Source organism: Convolutriloba macropyga, chromosome 15 (assembly GCF_964194025.1).
Source record: "Convolutriloba macropyga chromosome 15, txConMacr16.3, whole genome shotgun sequence".
NCBI classification, from domain to species: Eukaryota; Metazoa; Xenacoelomorpha; order Acoela; family Convolutidae; genus Convolutriloba; species Convolutriloba macropyga.
In genome coordinates, this window is record NC_134482.1 from 46,119,577 (window position 1) to 46,141,928 (window position 22,352).

General features: G+C 36.0%; 2 protein-coding genes across 3 annotated transcripts in view; one reads left to right on the forward strand and one right to left on the reverse strand.

The window, feature by feature from the left end:
- Positions 1–5,935, reverse strand: part of LOC142353945 (uncharacterized) — a 64,330-nt gene extending 58,395 nt beyond the window's left edge. The window contains exons 1-2 of the mRNA XM_075406179.1: positions 5,277–5,935; positions 4,543–4,703 (exon numbers count right to left, since the gene is read on the reverse strand). Of these exons, the coding sequence (XP_075262294.1) occupies positions 4,543–4,703; positions 5,277–5,627 (512 nt within the window). The 5' untranslated portion in view covers positions 5,628–5,935. The remainder of the gene's footprint in view (positions 1–4,542; positions 4,704–5,276) is intronic.
- Positions 1–22,352, forward strand: part of LOC142354506 (chromobox protein homolog 3-like) — a 572,284-nt gene that overhangs the window by 401,304 nt on the left and 148,628 nt on the right. The window lies entirely within an intron of this gene.

The window sequence follows — 22,352 nt, forward strand, 5'->3', positions numbered from 1 at the left end:
TGGGCTGCAATGGGCTGCAATGGGAGGAGTTTTCAGGAATTACCCCCTGACTGAAATCGCCATATAAGAGTGGGCTGCAATGAGCTGCAATGGGCGGACTTTTAGGGAACTAAAAAAGTAAAATGGTGTAAGAGTGAGGGGGTAATTTTTCCGGAGTGGGTAAAATGAGGTAAGTGTTGGGCTGCAAAGGGGGTAAAATGGTGTAAGAGTGAGGGGGTAATTTGTCCAGAGGGATAAAATGAGGTAAGAATTGGGCTGCCAAGGGGGGTACAATTGTGTAAGAGTGAGGGGGTAATTTGTTGTGATGGGGCAATTCTAACAATTATTATTTGTATATATAGACCGTCAGAGTTGGACAAGCATCGATGGTCTGGAGGATAAGGCGACGCAGCTGAGGGTACAGAGGTTGTGGGTTCAAGACTGGCAGTCTTCAGGTATGAGGGCTAAAAGATTGAGGGGGCTAAATGATGTAAGAGTTGGGCTGCCAGGGGGTTAAAATGATGTAAGAGTTGGGCTGCCAAGGGGGGTAAAATGACGTAAGAGTGGGGCTGCAATGGGAGGATTTTTTAGGAAAATGCAGCTCAAAACTCTTACGTCTCTTTGGGCTGCATTGGGCTTCCAAGAGGGGTAAAATGGTGTAAGAGTGAGGGGGTAAAAGACGAATTACCCCCCTACTCTTACATCGTTTTACCCCCCTTGGCAGACCAAAAAAGATGTAAGAGTGCGGGGTTAATTTGTCTTTTACCCCCTCACTCTTACACCATTTTACCCCTCTTGGAAGCCCAATGCAGCCCAAAAAGACGTAAGGGTTTTGAGCTGCATTTTCCTAAAAAATCCTCCCATTGCAGCCCCACTCTTACATCATTTTGGGCGGAAAAATTCAACCCGGGTGACATAAAAACAAGCCTAAAGTTATTTAATGTTTGAAAAACAATACATTGTTAACACTTGTAATTCAAGCAGCGCTTAGTATTTTTGATTTATAATGTATTCCAGTGCTCAAATGGAAACATAGTCGGTGAAATGCCGGAAATTATCCAAAGTTGACGCGCCTGTCGCACATGTGGATTAAAAAAGAAAAGAAGAGATGAACATTGATAAAACTTAAATGTTCCTATTTGAAATGTACCTATTTGAGTTAGATTCCAAAATTACATCTAATATAATTTCTAAGCTGAAGGCTATTCAGCTGAATACAAATCTAGCCTAATACAAAGCTAGCCTTCTCTCTGATGAACTCTGATACATAATCCTCTATAACGTAATGACTGTTTTATCGGTTATCCCGTTTCTTTTGATTTTATTTATTTGACACTGACCAAATTCAACGCATTAAGTAATTCAGTGAGTGAAGAAAAAATTCTTTTCAGTTGAAACAGTGTGTGAGGTAAGTTAGGAGTCATACGTGAACATTTTGACTTGTGTAAAATAGAAAACGTGAATTAAAGGTATTACGAAATAAAAAACATAGCAGGACAAATCCTGAAGTACAATTCAAAGAATTTTCATTGACCAAACAAAAAACGATACCTGGAATGAACTATTAATTGATTGGGAAAACCATTTAGAAAAAAAATCCGATCCAAAAAAAACGAAAAATCAGTAAAAACCAAAGTGAAATTGCCGCATGTGACCAAAAAACCACTAGAGAGAAAGCGAATTTTTGTTCAAACACCGTTTTCTCACTCTACTTTAAAATTAAAGCGAAAAAAATTCACGCCGCAAAACCACTTGCTTTTTTGCTTCACTTCCTGTTTCGGCGTGACCAAAATCACCACTCCAATTTGAATGCAAAAATCATGAAAATGTGTGAACAGATCTTAAAAAAACACATAGCCGGAAGAATTCGGGAAGCGACTCTCGAAGCGTCAAAACTTCACTAAAAAAACCGTAATTGCAGCGGAAGCCACTACCTTTTGTATTATACCATTAACTACTTCTCCAGGTCTGCTCTAAAAATTGATGAAATTTAAAGCACTGTCAACAAGAGAAACAAAATGCAGCAAAATTTTATATAATTGAAAGCGTTTGGTAACCTTAAAAAATCCAAAATAATTTATTTGGTCAAAAACCTGATAGTCTGAAAAAGCTGACAAAGTTATCATTAGCCCTCAAATAACTCATGATTCTAATCTGAAAAAGATCGCGGAAGCAAAGGGCAGATAATAATCATAGAAACTAAGTTAAATCTTTTCAAAAAAGAAAGCTCAAATTTAAGAATCAGAAAACACCTAAAAATACATTTCTAATCACTTCGATTCAGACAAAAACAACACACACCTGTTACTTTATGTATATATGATAGACAACATGATTCCAAACCAAATCAAAAATAAAATTGATCATAGAAAAGACATAAGCAGCAGAAGAATATTCAAAGGCAAAAAATCGTTTAAATTTGCATCAAGGCCGGAAGGAAGCTGCAGTAAATAGTCGTAAGTGAAGATTTTGGAAAAAGCTTGCCATCAAACTCTCAGTACTGCCATATTTGAATGAAATCAATTGCAAACCAAAGAACGACGAAAATCAAAGAAACAGCTGAAATCAACCATTTTTTACAACTGAAAAAATCAATATACCAAAAATAAATGTAGGTTCCAGGACAAGGCTAGCATGATACTAACTAGAATGTGAAGAATATTGAAACAATGTAAGAAACACCGTAACAAAAAGACTTTCTTGTTTTTTGACTTTCTTGTTTAAATATCAAATAAAGTCAAGAAAAAGGAATACATTTCATGGTTCAGCATTCGAGACATCGAAAAGACAACGAATCATCCGAGAAATAAATCCATCCTCCTGAACAGAATTTAAGAAAAGCAGAATTCAAACATACGAAAGATAGGAACATTTTGCAATAAAAAGGTCAAAAAGATTTGAAACTGCATTTATGAAAATAATCTTCACTGATTTTCAAGAATTTAACGCTTATATTGAATAAAAATACTATTTCTAGTAATTAAAAACAAAATATAAACGAAAATTTGACAAAATTTGGAACTTAACCCTTATATTGAATAAAAATACTATTTCTAGTAATTAAAAACAAAATATAAACAAAAAACTGACAAAATTTGGAAAAAAGTACTACCAAAAGTGGATTAGCATATGTACAATTTTATAAAAACAACATTACATCGAGGTGGAAAGAGGCGTTGAGTAAATGAATTATAAAAAGGAGTTGCCATTTTAACTGATTTTTGACAAAAAGACGGCTGAAAGATCCAAAAATGAAGATATTAATAGAAAAAGGCCAAAAAAATAACTAAAAAATAAAAACATATGTGCCAATTTCGAAATTGAAACGCATTTTCAGGCTCTGCAAAACACTTTGGTATCAATTGCCGGCGTTTACATTTCAATATAGCATCAAATAAAAATTATTTCAACAAAAAACCAAATTACAAGCAAAAAAACTGTGCCACTTAGACGAAAAAAACGGCTAAAAACGGTTATCTATATGTGCCATTCAGTCAAAACTGCTTTTCAAAGTCAAAAAGTCATTCACTAAACGAAGCGCATGACCAAAAAACCTCTCTCGCTTAGCGAAAATCTGTTCACCAAGACAGCTTTTCTCACTTTTGCTCTTAGGTCAAAATGCCGCGTGAACAAATCTACTTCCTGTAAAAAAAAGACCGAGAGAAAATCAATACTCCTCTTCGAGTCGTAAAAAAGACAAGTCATGACCAACAATTCAACAATATTCATTGACTAAACAAACCATAGATATAGAATAAACTGTGAAAGGATTGGAAAATCAATTTAGAGGAAAAGCCGATAAAAAAATGAAAAAAGTATAAATCAAACGCAAATTGCCGCATGTGGATAAAAAAAACCCCAACTGATTAAGCGAACTTTTGTTCGAACACCATTTTCTGACTCTGCTTTAAAGTCATATTGAAACTGTGCGCCGTTTATTGTGGCAAAGCCTTAACAGCTGCGAAGCGCGAGAACAGACCCGCCAAGGACAATCTATAATAGCGGTACTTCTAAAATTTTTGGACTTATTTAACCTCTTTTTCAAAGTTCGGCTAACTTGTTTAACGGCTTACTTGACCGCAACCTATTTCTACAACCGTTAAGCAATATGAGTAGTAGTAAGAGTGAAAGCAAGCGAGTAAGCCGAATTTTTGACAAAGTGGTCAAATAAGCCAAATTATTAGTGCTAATCGGCGCGCTTTGAAAAACTGGCCAGTGGTTTCCGGATTACATCCCACATCGGATAAAAGGAATGGCTATGGCTATGGAGAGGTTCACTGGTGGGCGCATCCACTCAATGTTAAAAAATAGTTTATTTAAAGCAATACGGCACGGTTTTTATGGTCTGATAAAACTATTTAAAAACTCGGCTTCACATTGTCGATTGTGCTTGATAATTTCCCGATTAAAATTACAACCCTGATATAGTTTTAGTAATATTTTCCTAGTAACAAATAGTTCTAGCTGATGAAAATTTGCTTTGAATTAATTTTTTTGTTCAAGTTTTCTTTTGTCGAAAGAAGTTTGTTGCTATGGTGTTCCGCAATGTACTCAGATGCGAACCTGTACTCTTTGTACTTCTCGACAGAATATTTGCTGAGAGAGACAACCAGTAGAGCACAGAGAAGGGCCACAATTAGTCTGAACACGACTCTCCTCCAAAGTGTCTCCTCTTTCTCACCCGGTATGTCGAACGTCACTCGTTTGCCACCTTGCGGTACACCCTAAACCAAAAACCTCTTCTTTTAGGGTTTACGCAAGTCCAATTTCAGTTTACAGACCGGGGTCAATTGCTTTAATTTTCAGTAATTGCTTTGTATGAAAGAGTGAAAGATTAGTATTGATCGTGGTTTCTTGCGACGAAGCGTCCGCTCAATAAAGTCCGCCCAATTTTTTTAGGCATAAAACTACTTATTCCGATCATTCAGTTTGAAAAACAAACACAGTTGTCTTTTACAATGTCGAGCAATTTAAAACTCGTACATATTCACATTGTTTATTTGATTTTTGTTTCTAATTTTTTAGAACCATGAGAAATTGATTCTTTTCCCATTTTGTCTCCTTTTCAATATGGTGATTAAAGTTCGCAGTAATGGTAATATTTTTTTCATAAGTTTTGATTCATTCACTTGCCATTTTATATATATATATTTATATATATATATATATATATATATATATATATATATATATATATATATATATATATATATATTGACATTGAATATATTAGTTATATGTTTATTTGCGGTGACGACCCTTCGACTTGTTGGAAATATATTCCGCAAAGTTGATACCTTTTTAGACCCAACTTTGAAGCCCAAACTGGGCAAAGGCATGCCTCTTTCCCTCTCCTCCTCCCTTGACTCCTCCCCTTTTCCAAACTCGTAATCGTCATCGACGTCTCCAACCAGAACATGCGTATCCTTATTAGCCCCGCTCAAGCTAATCCCTACCACAATTTCACCTGAGTCAGTATGGAACACCTGCGGGAGTTGGTTCGAGTCCCGCTCTCTCCACATTTGACCTGGCCCGGAACCAAGCGTTGATTCGTCATGTTCTTCAATTGTTTTCATTCCATGTCGGCTGTTAGAATCTTTTCGGTCTGTTTTTTCACCCGACGACGAACGCGATGTTAAAACAGTCATCTTTGATCCGGGAATTGACGACAGAAATGTCAAAAATAAGCAAAAACTGTGACAAAATGTATTTCTAAAAATTTATATCACCAAAGAAATTCGGAACCATTAAAATAGTGAATTAATGAATTCAGTTCCAAATTTAAATAAACAGGAATAAAAATAAATCAACAATAACCGTTTTAGCAAAAAAATGGGAAAATGTTACCAAACTGTTTCCTCAAATGATTCCCTAAATTCCAACTTGGAAAAATGTAGGAAAAATCGCATCGTTTATGTCTAGATGTGAACAAAGAGTGAAAAATTTCCACCTGCGCAGTTCATCAATATTTGTGCTATGCTTAAACATTGAACAGGTGAGTTTAACATAAATATTTAAAGCACGCGCTCCGAAATTTAGCATTTGAAGAAAAACTACACAGGTTAAATTTGCATGGTGTGTATCACATATACATATATATGATATGCACATTTTCAAGCCTGCTATGTTCAAATTCATTTTTAGATGAAGCGGGATAATAATGATCAATTTAAATTCCATTTTTATTGAATAGATAATACAAAAAATTTCCAAATTTTGTGATGAAAATCTCGAAACTATCCCGGGGCGAGGTGGTAGAAATATGACTCGACAAAACGTCGTCTGGGGGGGGGTGTCATTCCGGGTCGTTAAATACACGGACCCGGAAGAAGTTAATGACCCGGTAAGTCGAATCATATATCTGGTATTTCGGAACAATGACCCGGTCTTTCTATTCATAAATCTTGTATTTCAGAACAATGACCCGGTCTTTCTATTCATAAATCTGGTATTTCGGAACAATGACCCGGTCTGTCGAGTCATAATCTTAGCGTTTCGAATCATAAATCAACGTAATTCGATTCATGCGGCCCGTACTTCAAATCATAAATCCACATAATTCGAGTGATGCATCTTGTATTTCGAATCATAAATCTGGTATTTCGGAACAATGAACCGGTCTTTCGATTCATAAATCTGGTATTTCGGAACAATGACCCGGTCTGTCGAGTCATAATCCTACCGTTTCGAATCATAAATCAACGTAGCGACGTTTCGAGAGCTGAAATAGGTTAAATACTGTCGGAAAAAATCTACAGTTGAACTAACGAACAACTTTTTGAGATTTTCCAGTATGTTTTGGGTGTGTTTCCCTCCTCCTTCTCTCAACCGGGCTGGGGACCGGCTACGGCGGAGTTACAAACAAACAACTATAGGAGAATTGAGCAGAGCACTAGAAAAAAAACTAGGCTCGAAAAGCTCTCTCCAAAACAGAAACACTAAACAGACAAAGTAAAATAATAATAAAGGTATAATAACGTCATAAATATAAAAATAAATATAATATAGATTAAAACCAGAATTAAACAAGGAGGCTCGTTAATGTGCGATTGCACATAATGTTCCAATGTACACACAATGTTTTTGCACCTGGACCCACACAAAAAGTGGGACTTCTAAGTTGCTTTTGGTTATCTTTCGACAAAGGTTAGCTTACTCTAGGTACTCATAGAAGACTCCATGCCGAGTTTGGTTCACTTTGGACAACTCTAAGACCTAATCAAAAAGACTATTTTTAAAAATTATTTAAAATTACTTATTAGAAATAATCGCAAATTTCCGTATGAAAACCCAACTTTTTTCCTCAGCAAAGCTATACCAAAAAATTTTTTCGCTTTAGACTCTAAGTACTCATGGGACACTCCATGCCGAGTTTGGTTTGATTTGGAACACTCCTTGACCCCATGAAAAAGACCTATTTTTAAAATTCGTTATTCGCGAAATTCGCAAATTTCCGTATGAAAAACTAATTTTTTTCCTAGACAAGCTATAGCAAAAAATCTTTTCGCTTTAGACTCTAGGTACTCGTAGAAGACTCCATGCCGAGTTTGGTTCACTTTGGACAACTCTCTGACCTAATCAAAAAGACCTATTTTTAAAAATTAATTAAAATTACTTATTAGAAATAATCCAAAATTTCCGTATGAAAACCCAACTTTTTTCTTAGGCAAGCTATACCGAAAACTATTTTTGCTTTAGACTTTAGGTACAACTCCTTGACCCCATGAAAAAGACCTATTTTTAAAACTCGTTACTCGCGAAATTCGCAAATTTCCGTATGAAAAACTAACTTTTTTCCTAGGTAGATTATACCAAAAAATCTTTTCGCTTTAGACTCTAGGTAATCATGGGACACTCCATGCCGAATTTGGTCCAATTTGAAGAAGTTTTTGACCATACGGAAAAAACCTTTTTCAAAAATACTTTTTCGAAATAATCGCAACTTTTCGTTCGAAAATGTAACTTTTTGCAGGGGCAAGCAAAAGAAAATTTTTTTTTTGTATTAGACTCCAGCTGGAGTCTAATATAAAAAAAAATTTTTGCTTGCCCCTGGAAAAAGTTACATTTTCGAACGAAGAGTTGCGATTATTTCGAATAAGTGTTTCTAAAAATAGGTCTTTTCCGTATGGTTAAAAACTTCTTCAAATTGGACCAAAGTCGGCATGGAGTGTCCCATGAGCAACTAGAGTCTGAAGCAAAAAACCTTTTGCTATAAATTGTCTAGGAAAAAAGTTAACATTTTATACGGAAATTTCCAATTATTTCGAATAACTTGCAATTATTGAATTTTAAAAATAGGTCATTTTCATTGTGTCAAAGAGTTGTTCAAATCGGATCAAACTTGGCACAGACTCTAGGTACTCATGGGACACTCCATGCCGAGTTTGGTTTGATTTGGACAACTCCTTGACCCCATGAAAAAGACCTATTTTTAAAATTCGTTACTCGCGAAATTCGCAAATTTCCGTATGGAAAACTAACTTTTTTCCTAGACAAGCTCTAGCAAAAAATTTTTTCGCTTTAGACTCTAGGTACTCATAGAAGACTCCATGCCGAGTTTGGTTCACTTTGGACAACTCTAAGACCTAATCAAAAAGACCTATTTTTAAAAAATTTTTAAAATTACTTATTAGAAATAATCGCAAATTTCCGTATGAGAACCCAACTTTTTTCCTAGGCTAGCTATACCAAAAAATTTTTTCGCCTAAGACTCTAGGTACTCATGGGACACTCCATGCCGAGTTTGGTTTGATTTGGACAACTACTTGACCCCATGAAAAAGACCTATTTTTAAAATTCGTTATTCGCGAAATTCTCAAATTTCCGTATGAAAAACTAACTTTTTTCCTAGACAAGCTATAGCAAAAAATCTTTTCGCTTTAAACTCTAGGTACTCGTAGAAGACTCCATGCCGAGTTTGGTTCACTTTGGACAACTCTAAGACCTAATCAAAAAGACCTATTTTTAAAAATTAATTAAAATTACTTATTAGAAATAATCGCAAATTTCCGTATGAAAACCCAACTTTTTTCTTAGGCAAGCTATACCAAAGACTATTTTTGCTTTAGACTCTAGGTACATTTCCTTGACCCCATGAAAAAGACCTATTTTTAAAACTCGTTACTCGCGAAATTCGCAAATTTCCGTATGAAAAACTAACTTTTTTCCTAGGTAGATTACACTAAAAAATCTTTTCGCTTTAGACTCTAGGTACTCATGGGACACTCCATGCCGAGTTTGGTCCAATTTGAAGAAGTTTTTGACCATACGGAATAGACCTAATTTTAAAAATACTTTTTCGAATTAATCGCAACTTTTCGTTCGAAAATGTAACTTTTTCCAGGGGCAAGCAAAAGAAAAACTTTTTTTTGTATTAGACTCCAGCTGGAGTCTAGTATTAAAAAAAATTTTTGCTTGCCCCTGGAAAAAGTTACATTTTCGAACGAAAAGTTGCGATTATTTCGAATAAGTATTTTTAAAAATAGGTCTTTTCCGTATGGTTAAAAACTTCTTCAAATCGGACCAAAGTCGGCATGGAGTGTCCCATGAGCACCTAGAGTCTGAAGAGTGTCAAAGAGTTGTTCAAATCGGATCAAACTTGGCACAGACTCTAGGTACTCATGGGACACTCCATGCCGAGTTTGGTTTGATTTGGACAACTACTTGACCCCATGAAAAAGACCTATTTTTAAAATTCGTTATTCGCGAAATTCTCAAATTTCCGTATGAAAAACTAACTTTTTTCCTAGACAAGCTATAGCAAAAAATCTTTTCGCTTTAAACTCTAGGTACTCGTAGAAGACTCCATGCCGAGTTTGGTTCACTTTGGACAACTCTAAGACCTAATCAAAAAGACCTATTTTTAAAAATTAATTAAAATTACTTATTAGAAATAATCGCAAATTTCCGTATGAAAACCCAACTTTTTTCTTAGGCAAGCTATACCAAAAACTATTTTTGCTTTAGACTCTAGGTACATTTCCTTGACCCCATGAAAAAGACCTATTTTTAAAACTCGTTACTCGCGAAATTCGCAAATTTCCGTATGAAAAACTAACTTTTTTCCTAGGTAGATTACACTAAAAAATCTTTTCGCTTTAGACTCTAGGTACTCATGGGACACTCCATGCCGAGTTTGGTCCATTTTGAAGAAGTTTTTGACCATACGGAAAAGACCTAATTTTAAAAATACTTTTTCGAATTAATCGCAACTTTTCGTTCGAAAATGTAACTTTTTCCAGGGGCAAGCAAAAGAAAAATTTTTTTTGTATTAGACTCCAGTTGGAGTCTAGTATTAAAAGAAATTTTTGCTTGCCCCTGGAAAAAGTTACATTTTCGAACGAAAAGTTGCGATTATTTCGAATAAGTATTTTTAAAAATAGGTCTTTTCCGTATGGTTAAAAACTTCTTCAAATCGGACCAAAGTCGGCATGGAGTGTCCCATGAGCACCTAGAGTCTGAAGAGTGTCAAAGAGTTGTTCAAATCGGATCAAACTTGGCACAGACTCTAGGTACTCATGGGACACTCCATGCCGAGTTTGGTTTGATTTGGACAACTCCTTGAACCCATGAAAAAGACCTATTTTTAAAATTCGTTACTCGCGAAATTCGCAAATTTCCGTATGGAAAACTAATTTTTTTCCTAGACAAGCAATAGCAAAATAACTTTTCGCTTTAGACTCTAGGTACTCATAGAAGACTCCATGCCAAGTTTGGTTCACTTTGGACAACTCTAAGACCTAATCAAAACGACCTATTTTTAAAAAATTTTTAAAATTACTTATTAGAAAAAATCGCAAATTTCCGTATGAGAACCCAACTTTTTTCCTAGGCAAGCTATACCAAAAAATTTTTTCGCCTAAGACTCTAGGTACTCATGGGACACTCCATGCCGAGTTTGGTTTGATTTGGACAACTACTTGACCCCATGAAAAAGACCTATTTTTAAAATTCGTTATTCGCGAAATTCGCAAATTTTCGTATGAAAAACTAACTTTTTTCCTAGACAAGCTATAGCAAAAAATCTTTTCGCCTTAAACTCTAGGTACTCGTAGAAGACTCCATGCCGAGTTTGGTTCACTTTGGACAACTCTAAGACCTAATCAAAAAGACCTATTTTTAAAAATTATTTAAAATTACTTATTAGAAATAATCGCAAATTTCCGTATGAAAACCCAACTTTTTTCCTAGGCAAGCTATACCAAAAACTGTTTTTGCGTTAGACTCTAGGTACTCATGGGACACTCCATGCCGAGTTTGGTTTGATTTGGACAACTACTTGACCCCATGAAAAAGACCTATTTTTAAAATTCGTTATTCGCGAAATTCTCAAATTTCCGTATGAAAAACTAACTTTTTTCCTAGACAAGCTATACCAAAAAATCTTTTCGCTTTAGACTCTAGGTACTCATGGGACACTCCATGCCGAGTTTGGTCCAATTTGAAGAAGTTTTTGACCATACGGAAAAGACCTATTTTTAAAAATACTTTTTCGAAATAATCGCAACTTTGCGTTCGAAAATGTAACTTTTTCCAGGGGCAAGCAAAAGAAAAATTCTTTTTGTATTAGACTCCAACTGGAGTCTAATATAAAAAAATATTTTGCTTGCCCCTGGAAAAAGTTACATTTTCGAACGAAAAGTTGCGGTTATTTCGAAAAAGTTTTTTTAAAAATAGGTCTTTTCCGTATGGTCAAAAACTTCTTCAAATTGGACCAAACTCGGCATGGAGTGTCCCATGAGTACCTAGAGTCTAAAACGAAAAAATTTTTTGGTATAATCTACCTAGGAAAAAAGTTAGTTTTCATATGGAAATCTGCGAATTTCGCGAGGAACGAGTTTTAAAAATAGGTCTTTTCCGTATGGTTAAAAACTTCTTCAAATTGGACCAAAGTCGGCATGGAGTGTCCCATGAGCACCTAGAGTCTGAAGCAAAAAACTTTTTGCTATAAATTGTCTAGGAAAAAAGTTAATTTTTTATACGGAAATTTCCAATTATTTCGAATAACTTGCAATTAATGAATTTCAAAAATAATTCTTTTTCATTGTGTCAAAGAGTTGTTCAAATTGGATCAAACTTGGCACAGAGTATTTCCATGATACCTAGGTACCATTGAAACACTCTGTGCCAAGTTTGATCCCAATTGAACAAAGTTTTGGTCCGATGAAACAAAACTTTTTTTAAAATTCGCTAATGGTGAAATTAGCAAATTTCCGTATGAAAAGCTAACTTTTTTCCGAGGCAAGCTATAGAAAAAAAATTCTTTGTGTTACACTCCAACTGCACTGGTGGTACTCCTACCGAGTTCGATTTGATTTGAACAATTCTTTGACCCGATGAAAAAGAACTTTTTAAAATTCCTTTTTCGCGAAATTCAAAAAGTTCCATATGAAATACTAACTTTTTTACTAGGCAACCTACAGCAATTCATTTTCTCCTAAACTCTACCTACACAGTGGATACCCCATATCAAGTTTGGTTCAATCTGGACAACTTCTTGATCCAAAAGTAACTGGAGTTAATATTCGGTCAGCCTAAATTTCTAGAGTTAATAACTAGAGTTAATATTCCTTCAGCCTATATTTCGCATCAGCCTAAAAGTTTTATTGGATAATACTGATACTCATATTAACCACACTCACTAAATGCATGAAAAACAAAAAAGAAGACAAGCTTTCAATTGGTTTCTTTATCATAAACATAAAACATCAAAGAAGTTTTTAATTGCGCATTAATTGAGAGAAAATAGTTCCTTTATCACAAACATAAAACAGAGTAAAAACTTAGCACATTTTTAAAAAAAAATGTTCGAAATAAGAACAGCCTAAGAAAGTTTGTTATCATGAGCAGAGAGTTGAAAATTAGCACAATTCTTTTAAAATATTTGAAATACGCAGAGCCTAAGAAAGTTTGTTATCATGAGCAAACAATTAAAATTTAGCACTGTAGATCTGATTGGAATAGTAGTCAGTGTTCGCTATCAGAGGAACCGTAGTAGTCTCCAAGTACCAAAATCAGAGGATATAAAGCTTGCTCTTGCTCGTCGCTCATTTCAACTTCAGTAACCCGTGCCATAAAGGACTCAAATTCTGGTGTTTTTGGGGTCAAAGATAATGTATGCTCAACTCCGTCATTCAAAAGGATCATTTGAACCATTTGTATTGGCTGCCCCGTTGTCAAAACTGCGGTCTCGAAAATTACCACAAATCTGAGTACTACAAAAGATCCCATCTCTAATGTCCCCGGTACGCTGATCAGTAGCTGGGAACTCATTTCGAGAAACTAAAAACCTTCGTGACCATTAGAAAAAAAGTAAAACTTATGAGCAATGTCATATCATTAGCCGGAAGGCAACACACCCTCCTGTCTATGTCAAGGTATAAACGAAAAACGCCTGAAGAAAAATAGAAAAATATGGAATGAAAGTAATACTTTTGCGGCAGAAGGCAACACACCCTCCGACCCTCCTCGAAAAATTAGTAAAACACAAGCTTGTCCTCGATTTATAATAGGTATGTTTTGTTAGCCAGTTGGAAAAGCAAAAAAGCAAGTTCAATTCAGCATCAAAAAAGCAGGGTTATCAAATCTTTAATACAATTAAGTAGAAAACAAACTACATTTGAACAATTCAAAAATCTAAAAGAACCAGCTTGAACAATTTACTAGAGAAAACAAGAATCCATCGTGCTATTTAAAAGCTCAAGATCTTGCCCGGCTCAAAAAAATCCATTCATCTCTTTATCATCGCTTTGGTTTGACGACAGACGACACCGAAACAGTTGTTGTGAAACTTTCATCTTGTGTTAAATCGATTATCTCCACAGGTCGAAGACGTTCCAGTTCTTCTACTCTTTTCGTAAGGAGAGCAACCCTTTCCTTCAAAGCAAAGATCTCACTCCTGAGAAAGTCAACTTCATTTGATTCGACATTACCAGCTATGTCAGCAGGTTGTATTCGATAAATCAAACGGTTGTTCCCAAAACTCAAAATTGTTTGCCTCATTACGTCTGGAAGGATGCAAATTTTTAGAACAAGCAAAAGAAAAATAATGTAGAGAGATTGGAATTTGCCTGCGTTCTGCAAGATGACTTTGTTTTCAACTAAGTTTGTCAAATTGATTGTTTTCAATATATACAATGACAATAACAGATATCATACGTTAATGAATCAAGCAGCGAAGCTATAATCAAAATTAAAACTGAAAGCTAAAAGTTAATCATGCTCAAAGTTACTGAGTAGTGGAACAAGATACAAATTGTCCTCAATTTTTACAGGAAAAAATTTTATTTCTAATGCATCTACTGCAACATGAATTGTGCTATTCTTGTCTTCAACGACGTATGCAAAATTAGGAACCGGACCTTCTGGTTGTTTAACAAGTTTAAATATTGAAACAATTCTTTGTTCACGAAGCACACAAAATTTACCATCCAGCTCATAGAAGAAAAGAATTTTCCCAATAGCCATTGTTGACGCTTCTACACATGCAAAAATATCTGCACCTGATTCCCGCCCGTACGCTAAAGAGCCAAAAGAAAAATTCTTCCTGAATCGACAGAACACTCGAGCTGACTGATTGTTGAACCTGAATTCTCTTAATTCTTCTGATTCTACGAGGCCAAATTCTTCGTTCACATCCGACGGATTGTCAGAAAACCTTAGAAACTGCGCCAAATCATCTTCACTATAATCTATCTCAGAAACCACTTTGCCTCTGATGAACCTCTCTACCATTAGTTTACAGTGGTTTGTTGTTCCAGTTAACGGAGCAATCAGAAGGTGAAGAGCCGATTCAAACATTGATGCTGAAGTAACGAAGAGAGGACCAATCTCAGCAGCTTGCCAAGCAAGAGGTCTCAATAGATGTAAATTGATCGACTCGAACTTCTTGGGATTTTTTCAGCCATGCTGACGCAAAACTCGTCTAACAAAATTCTGCAAAATTTAGAGTTTCGATTGTCTTCATATAAACTGCGCAAAGAAAAAACTAGTTTAAAAAGATCCGTTTTGTCGGACCTCTGGTCTTCTCCAAACAAAAAAAATGGGTAAGACAATGGGCGCCAGATATAGCAAATGAACTTTTAGCTCGCTGGCTTTCATATTTGCGAGATGATTGAAAGATCGCACTGATCGTTTTATTTCTCTTGGAGTTTGAATACCCGAAAGTATTTTATTCAATTTTCTTTTACTGTCTGCTTTCATGCGGTCGTAAAAATACGTTAGGAGGTCTCTCGATACGCCAAGAAAAAGTTGATGCATTGTATCAACCGGCGAAGAGAGCGGCTGATTAGCGATAACAGAAAAAATTTTGCTCCTGCCCTTTACTCCTTGAGTGAATTTTTCAAAATCACTCTTTTTACCGTTGAGGGTTTTGAGTTTTTGTTGAGATCCCTCATCCAGGTTCTTCAAGTTCTCCAGATAACTTTCAGGAGACCGCTTATTTTTATGAACATCAAAGTCGTGTGGATAGTGATGCGCTCCATCTATGTGGAAGCCACGCTGAGTGCAGAGAGAGCAACCATAATATCCGTTGCATTGTTTGAATTTCAATATTTTTTGCTTTGCCAATTAAATCTGCTACATAAAAGATTGGCTCGAACTTAACCTTAACTCGATCACCATCCAGTGTTATCTTCTCATGCGTAGATATCTGTCGCTCGAAATGATCAAAAAAGTCGTCAAAATTCGGTGTCCCGTTTCCAACAAAAAGAGATCCTAAAGTTATGTTTCGAAACATCTGTCGTTTCTTCGGAGGTAGATCGGCAATCGCTATCAGGAGCGGCCAGGCTGTTTTAGGAGGAGATTTTGAGACCAGGGCTCCGTCCAAGTTCAAAATTAACCTAATTGTCACTTGCCGTTCAATAACTTCCTGTTTAGGCATAATTATATCGTTTGTTGTTTTTCTCAACTCTGCGTATCTCAACATGCCGTTGATCGAATTTTGAACAATTTTCAGGAGAAGCGGATTAAAATTGAGATAAATTTGTTCACCGTTCGACAAAAGTTCTTTTCTACATTGATACTGAGCGGAAAATTCACCCAACTTCTTTTTATTGTCCATGGTGCTAAACTTTCACCATTGAAAACAATTTGATCGCGTTTTAGAAGTTCGTACATCATTTGGTCAGAACAATTTTGCTTTACTACTAACGACATGATGGACAATGCCAGATTTGACACAGAGACTGGTCTGCAGTCACTCACAAAATCACATAGAGAAGATTGATTGAATTAGGCAAGTTCCCTTACAGCTTCGGTGTCAGACTCTGAACTTTCATCGCTTTGATACTCGGGGAAAAATTGAAATTGAGCGTTGTTCAATGACTCGTCAGTTGTTCCATTACTGCTGCACATTTCGTCGTCAATAGAATCTGATGTGATGATTTCAGGAACCGCAGTATTGTTTTGGGAAGTTTCTATAGGAAAAGAGGGCGCCTCATTTAATGAGGACAGGCTAAAATTTGATGAATCTTCGTAATAAGCAAAGAAAGAATCAAACTCTGTTGCATGTTGTGCAAATCGAATTTCTGCTTTTGGTAGACGTTTCCGTTTTACAGCTCTCACTACAGTTTGTGAAGTTGATTGCATTAAATTTGCACTCCTTCCATGCTCTTCTGTATGACTGCAAAGACAATTGACATTCTCTTCTCCAAAAGCGTCTTCGTTGTAGAAGGTTGTCAGCTCTTCATTGGGTTCTATTTGCCTCAGCGCTCGCAACCTAACACATTGTCGTTCACGATAACCACCTTTCATGTAGTAGTCGCAATTAGCTTTACAGGAATGATTGGCCCACCTAGCCACTCCAACCAGGAGTTTTCCTCCTTCCATATTTGACCAGTCTTTATACGAGTTTTCTTTTGGCAGGTTAGCTAACAATCCAACGGCTACCTCAATTTCACCAGGCTTGATGGCGCTCATCGACCGATTCACCAAGCAAAATCCTCCGTATTTGTCTGGTTCAATACTCAGTCCGAAATCCATAGCAGCTTTGTATGATTCGCTCATATCCATAAACAGTTTTTTCAGCTTTCGGTCATTGCGCAGTTTTAATTCAAAATCATCCTTACTCCATAGCACAGTCAAAAGTTTTGGTGAATTCGGGAAATCTTTCAACAATTTTTCAGACAGTTGTCCTTCGATTTGCGCTAGGTTTTCGCACTCACTCATTGCTAACTGGAACCTAAACTTTTGGTGAAGCGCAAAACCAGTAAAAAAAAACTCTCATTGGTACAAGAGGGGAACAGATATTCGTAGCACTGCAAAAATTTTACCAAAGCACATCGCTATTAACTCTTCACCTAGAAGAATTGAATTACTTTCTCTAGAAGGCAACATCCTCAGAGCAACTCAATTTTTTCAAAATAACACTGTCTCTTTGCACAAACCTGCGATATTTCTCCTTAGTACCAGAAGGCAGCGCGCCCTCTTAGCAAAAGATAAAATCACAATAAATCACGCGACTTTAAATCTTCGTCTAATAGTTTCTCGTTTATTTCTGCGAGGCAACACGCCCTCACAGCCTTCTCACTATTCTAAACAAGACTTATGCTCCCTCTAAGCGGTCACATTTAAATTCTCTCTTTAGTACCAGAGAGCAACACACCCTCATGGCACTCAAACACAACAAACTCTGACTGTTAGCGCAACACCAGTAAAAAATCGCATTGGTGCAAGAGGCAAACAGATACTCGTAGCACTGCACAAATTTTACAAAAGCACCTTGCTATTAGTTCTTCAGATAGAAGTTTTCATTTACTTTCTCCAGAAGGCAACATCCTCATAGCATCCCGAATTTTTCAATATTACACACTGTCTCTATGCGCAAACCTGCGACATTTCTCCATAGTACCAAAGGCAACACGCCCTCGTAGCACAGGAAAAAAAATCACACTAAATCACCCACCTTTAAATCTTCACCTAACAGTTTCTCGTTTATTTCTGCTCGAGGCAACACGCCCTCATAGCCTTCTCACTATTTTAAACAAAACCTATGCTGCTTGTAGGTGGTCACGTTTAAGTTATCTCATTAGTACCAAAGAGCAACACAAACTCGGAGCACTGCGCAAACTCCAAGTAAAAAATATTGCTATTATATCTTCACCTAGACCTTTTTCATTGATTTGTTCTTGATGGCAACACAACCGAATATCAATTTCACATTTCTTAGCAACATAACTGTCAGAGCAAAGCAGTAACATATCTCATTGGTATCAGGGAGAATTACACCTTCATAACAGTGCACTAATTTTACAAAAAATCACATTGCAATAGGAAAAAGTTGTTTCAAAACTTTATTTTTGAGCGTTATCAAACATTGTGTTCAGTTCGATTCAAAAGTATCGATTAAATTTAGCGGCACAAGAGATGCAGTGGCTATTTAAGATGAACTGATTTTTCAAACTATTGTTTAACAGTCAGTTAACAATCGCTACAAAACCAAAACGGGTTGTAATCAATACTAGCATAGCTTTAATAAGAAGGGAGGGGGGGTAAAAAAGAATTCTCTATAAAATTCTAAAACTATTTAGAATCATTGCTGCTTGACATGAGCACCTGTTTGTTTTTTTCTGTTTGCTAACTCAGTAGTATGGCACATTTTCAATTGATAGGTTCTCCACTGTTGTCTATTTCAATTTCAGTGCTGTTGTCTCTCTCTTCAAGAACGAGTTGTGATCGATAGCTTTTCACTTCTCTTCCCGCTTGATTGGCTGCATCCTTTGCCAGTTTGAATGCCAATCGGGGACTAAGCGGATAATTACCGTTGATAACTTCTAAAGCATTTTAAAGAATGTCGACAACTCTATCCCTTTATTAGCACAGTGCCTATTTAAACAATTACTATATTTGCTCTAATCTAAGACTTTGAAGAACCTTACAAAAGATAAACATGACAAAGTTGGTTAGTTTATGAAACGTTTTTTACCCTAAGCAGAACAATAAACATTTATCTTTTCCTCCGGTAGTGGCAGGAGAATTTTAGAGCATATGTTGATTGTCACTCATCTTTTTTTCCATTATCTAATTTATCAAGAATTATATTTAAAAAACAAACGTTATATTTAAAAAACAAAACCCGTTAACAAAACCCTAATGTTGGTTACAATTGTTGCTCTTAAAAAATCTAACCAAAAAACAGCTTAACATCAGAGCCCTCTGCCTCTTTTCTAGTTGAATGCTCAGCGACAATCATCGTTTCAACGAGTCCATTTTGTCCAAAAAATTCCTTGCGAAATGCTCGTCCTAGCCTGCTTGGAAATTCATTGGCTTCAATTTGCATCAAATCAACATCTCCTTTCATAACACTGACAACGGGGAACGTTTCAAGAAGATGCGGATTTTGATCGACACTCTCAAACCCAAACTTTTGGATTCTCACGCACTCCTCTAACTCCTCCAGCTAAACAAAACGCTTTTAAACGTTAGCATCATTTTGATATGAAATTCAGAGCGCTAGAAAACAACCAAGAAAATAGTCTTTTTCACTGAATTTACAGAACGTCTTTAGTGTCATAAATACGTAATGTCTAAAAAAGACGTAGAGTCAAAAAAGAAGCAAAATTGTAGAATTTTGTAACCAAAATATTTCAATACAATTTTCAACAGAAACCTAGCTGCAGAAGTTGAAACATGAAAATAATTGTGCAATTTTGCCGGCTTTTTTCTCTTATTCAATTTTTCGAGCAACGAAGCAGCGACTGCCTTAGATTTTTATTTTGTCTAGACATTAATTTCAAAAAACTGCAAACAGATACTACCGAATCATTGAACTCGTTCACCAGCTTCCTCTTGCGGCGATCTGATTGCTTCTTAATTTTATGGAAACTGGATTCGGCTCGTGCCATCCTTGATTGATGTTCCGCAAAAAAAAAGTTGAAACTGCTCACATGACGAACTTTTATTTTTGGCGCTCTCTATTTCGGCAGTCTTCGTTGCGTTATAGTTAACTATCAGAGATGTTAACCCCGCAGCCTGGGACACATGCTGCGTAAGAGGGGAATGAAGAGGAGTTTCGCAATCTTCTGAATTGACCTCCTCATCTCTGTTGTCACGAAGAAGTGTCTCCGGAACGAAGCTTGGAGGTTCTCTTTTTTCAATTTAGCCAAAACAACGAGTTTATGACGTGATATTCCAGTTCGTGAACCTTTTCCAAGATAGATGCATTCTGGTTGAGGCTCATTGTGAATCATTGGTTATGCTTGACCTAGCTCCAGACTTAATTTATGTTTCCAGGAAGTCCCCTGTGGCCAGCTCGATAAATTCAGGGCAGTTGAGAACGCATTTTTGCCATAATAAAACAAAAATCTGCTGTCTCGCTGTCTCGCATTAAGGGCTGTTTGCTGCAACTCAACTTCACTGTCAGTGCTGAAGTTTGTGGGCTTCACTATCTTCCTGCCCTTACTAGACGTTCGAGTTGCCATTTTTCAATCACAGAAGAGCAGAGTTTATTTTACAAAAACTGTTCATTTCACTCGCAACCGTTTTCAAGAATTACGCTCACGTTGTAGCAACAGAAGCGAGAAATAGATTGAAATCAACGCAAAGTGCTAGAAGGCAACACACCCAAATAGCACCATCAAAAAAATTCCGATCAACCCTCAAATTAATTCTAACAAGAAATCGAAAATTTATATCAGTCGAAAGGCAACACGCCCTCCTAACCATTTCAGAATTTAGAAACATAGCTTTACACTTACCCGAGCCAAAAAGATATTTATGTAGAAAAGCACTTAATATTATAAAATTTACGAATTCTTTTGGAAGGCAAATCACATATTTAGCATTGTTATCATTTCTTTAAATTATAACTTTAGAATTCAGTAAAGGCTTTGGGATCTTGCTAAGTTTTTGTTTTCCCTATTATGTGTCTCACTCTTCTTTTATAAAAAAAATTGCTGATGCTCAAACCTACGGCAACAAAGACAAGAAATTTAAATCTCTTCTTATTCTTATAATAAATCTGCAAAGAAAAACTGGACACTCGAAAAAAATTTAATTCTCTACAAACAACACATCTTATAGATTAAAGTCAGTAGAACTAACAAAATCTAGCGAGAAATTATCAAGCAAAACAAGACTCAAAAAAGCCTTGGGCGAACCTTTCTTTTGCAAAACTAATTATATCTGACTGTAAAATTTAAGTAAACTTTTAAGAATGCAACTTTAAGACAAAGAATTCGACAATTGAACAAATAGCAGAACAAACTATTCTGATTGAATTGACTCATGCTTTTTCTTAAGTTGAGCTTTTCTCATTTCCTTCGCTCCAGCACTGTATTTCCCTTTTCCTGCCAATTGGTCTTTGACGTTTAGTCCCGCCTTATTTGCAGCTGCTCTAGCCTTTTTCGCAGCCAAGGGGTGCTTTCTTCTGGGAAATTTTCTTTGAACTGGTCCTAAAGCAAAAAGGGACATAAATACGGTTGAGCACCAAGAATAAGAATCTTTACTTTTTTGCGAAAACTTAATCTCAAAAAAGCCCTCGAAAATTTTTCTTAAAAACAAGAATTTTGATTAAACCTTTTACTTTTATTTGGCATATGGCTAAAATTAAAGTGATTAAAAATTACTAAAGAACTTCAGAACGAGTTCGGAGTCTGCTGCGGCTCGTCCCGATTGCATTGTGCGTTGAGGAGAAATCATGTCAGTTGACAACCCCTTTTCTCCAGAAATCCTCCTTCTCAAATGCAAACCATAGTGGGCAGGATTATGTTCTTTATATATATGACATAAATTCCTGTTATCAAGACCATATTGCACTTCTGGTGTCTCTTCAATCTCCTGGAAATTTTCGACATTGTCCTCAAGAATTGTATCCTCGGACAGGGCGAGTCTTTCTGGTTCCAAATCCTTAATTGTCTTGCTCACCTATTAATGAAAAAAGTCTTGAGAAATGACGAAAACGTGTTGGTAAGAGCATTGAAAAACTCAACACAAAAGAACCTTTAGTACTGATCCAAATCAGTGACAAAAATGTTAGCGTTTTACTGGAAAAAACTTCCCTCAAAAAATAAACACGAGAAATTTGCAAAATTTTCAAGTAAAAAACTCCGGCTTAGTTGCAGAGTTATAAAATTTCGCTAGCAATATCCTGAACAAGGGTTAAACTTACAATACTGGAGATCTTTTGCTTCATTTCCAAAATTTTTGATGCATACTCGTTGCCCATATCCTCTAGAACCAATCCCATTTGACGCACTTTTTCCTCATTCTGAAGAAGAGCCTCTGAAAGCTTTTGGTGGTCTTCACAACACTAAATCAAACCACATTTTTTATGCCATAGGTATATTAAATGTTTCTTGAACCTAAAATTTTTGGTAACTTGCAAGTGTGTTATGTTTGTGTATATCGAAAGAGAAACGACAACAGTCATTTCAACT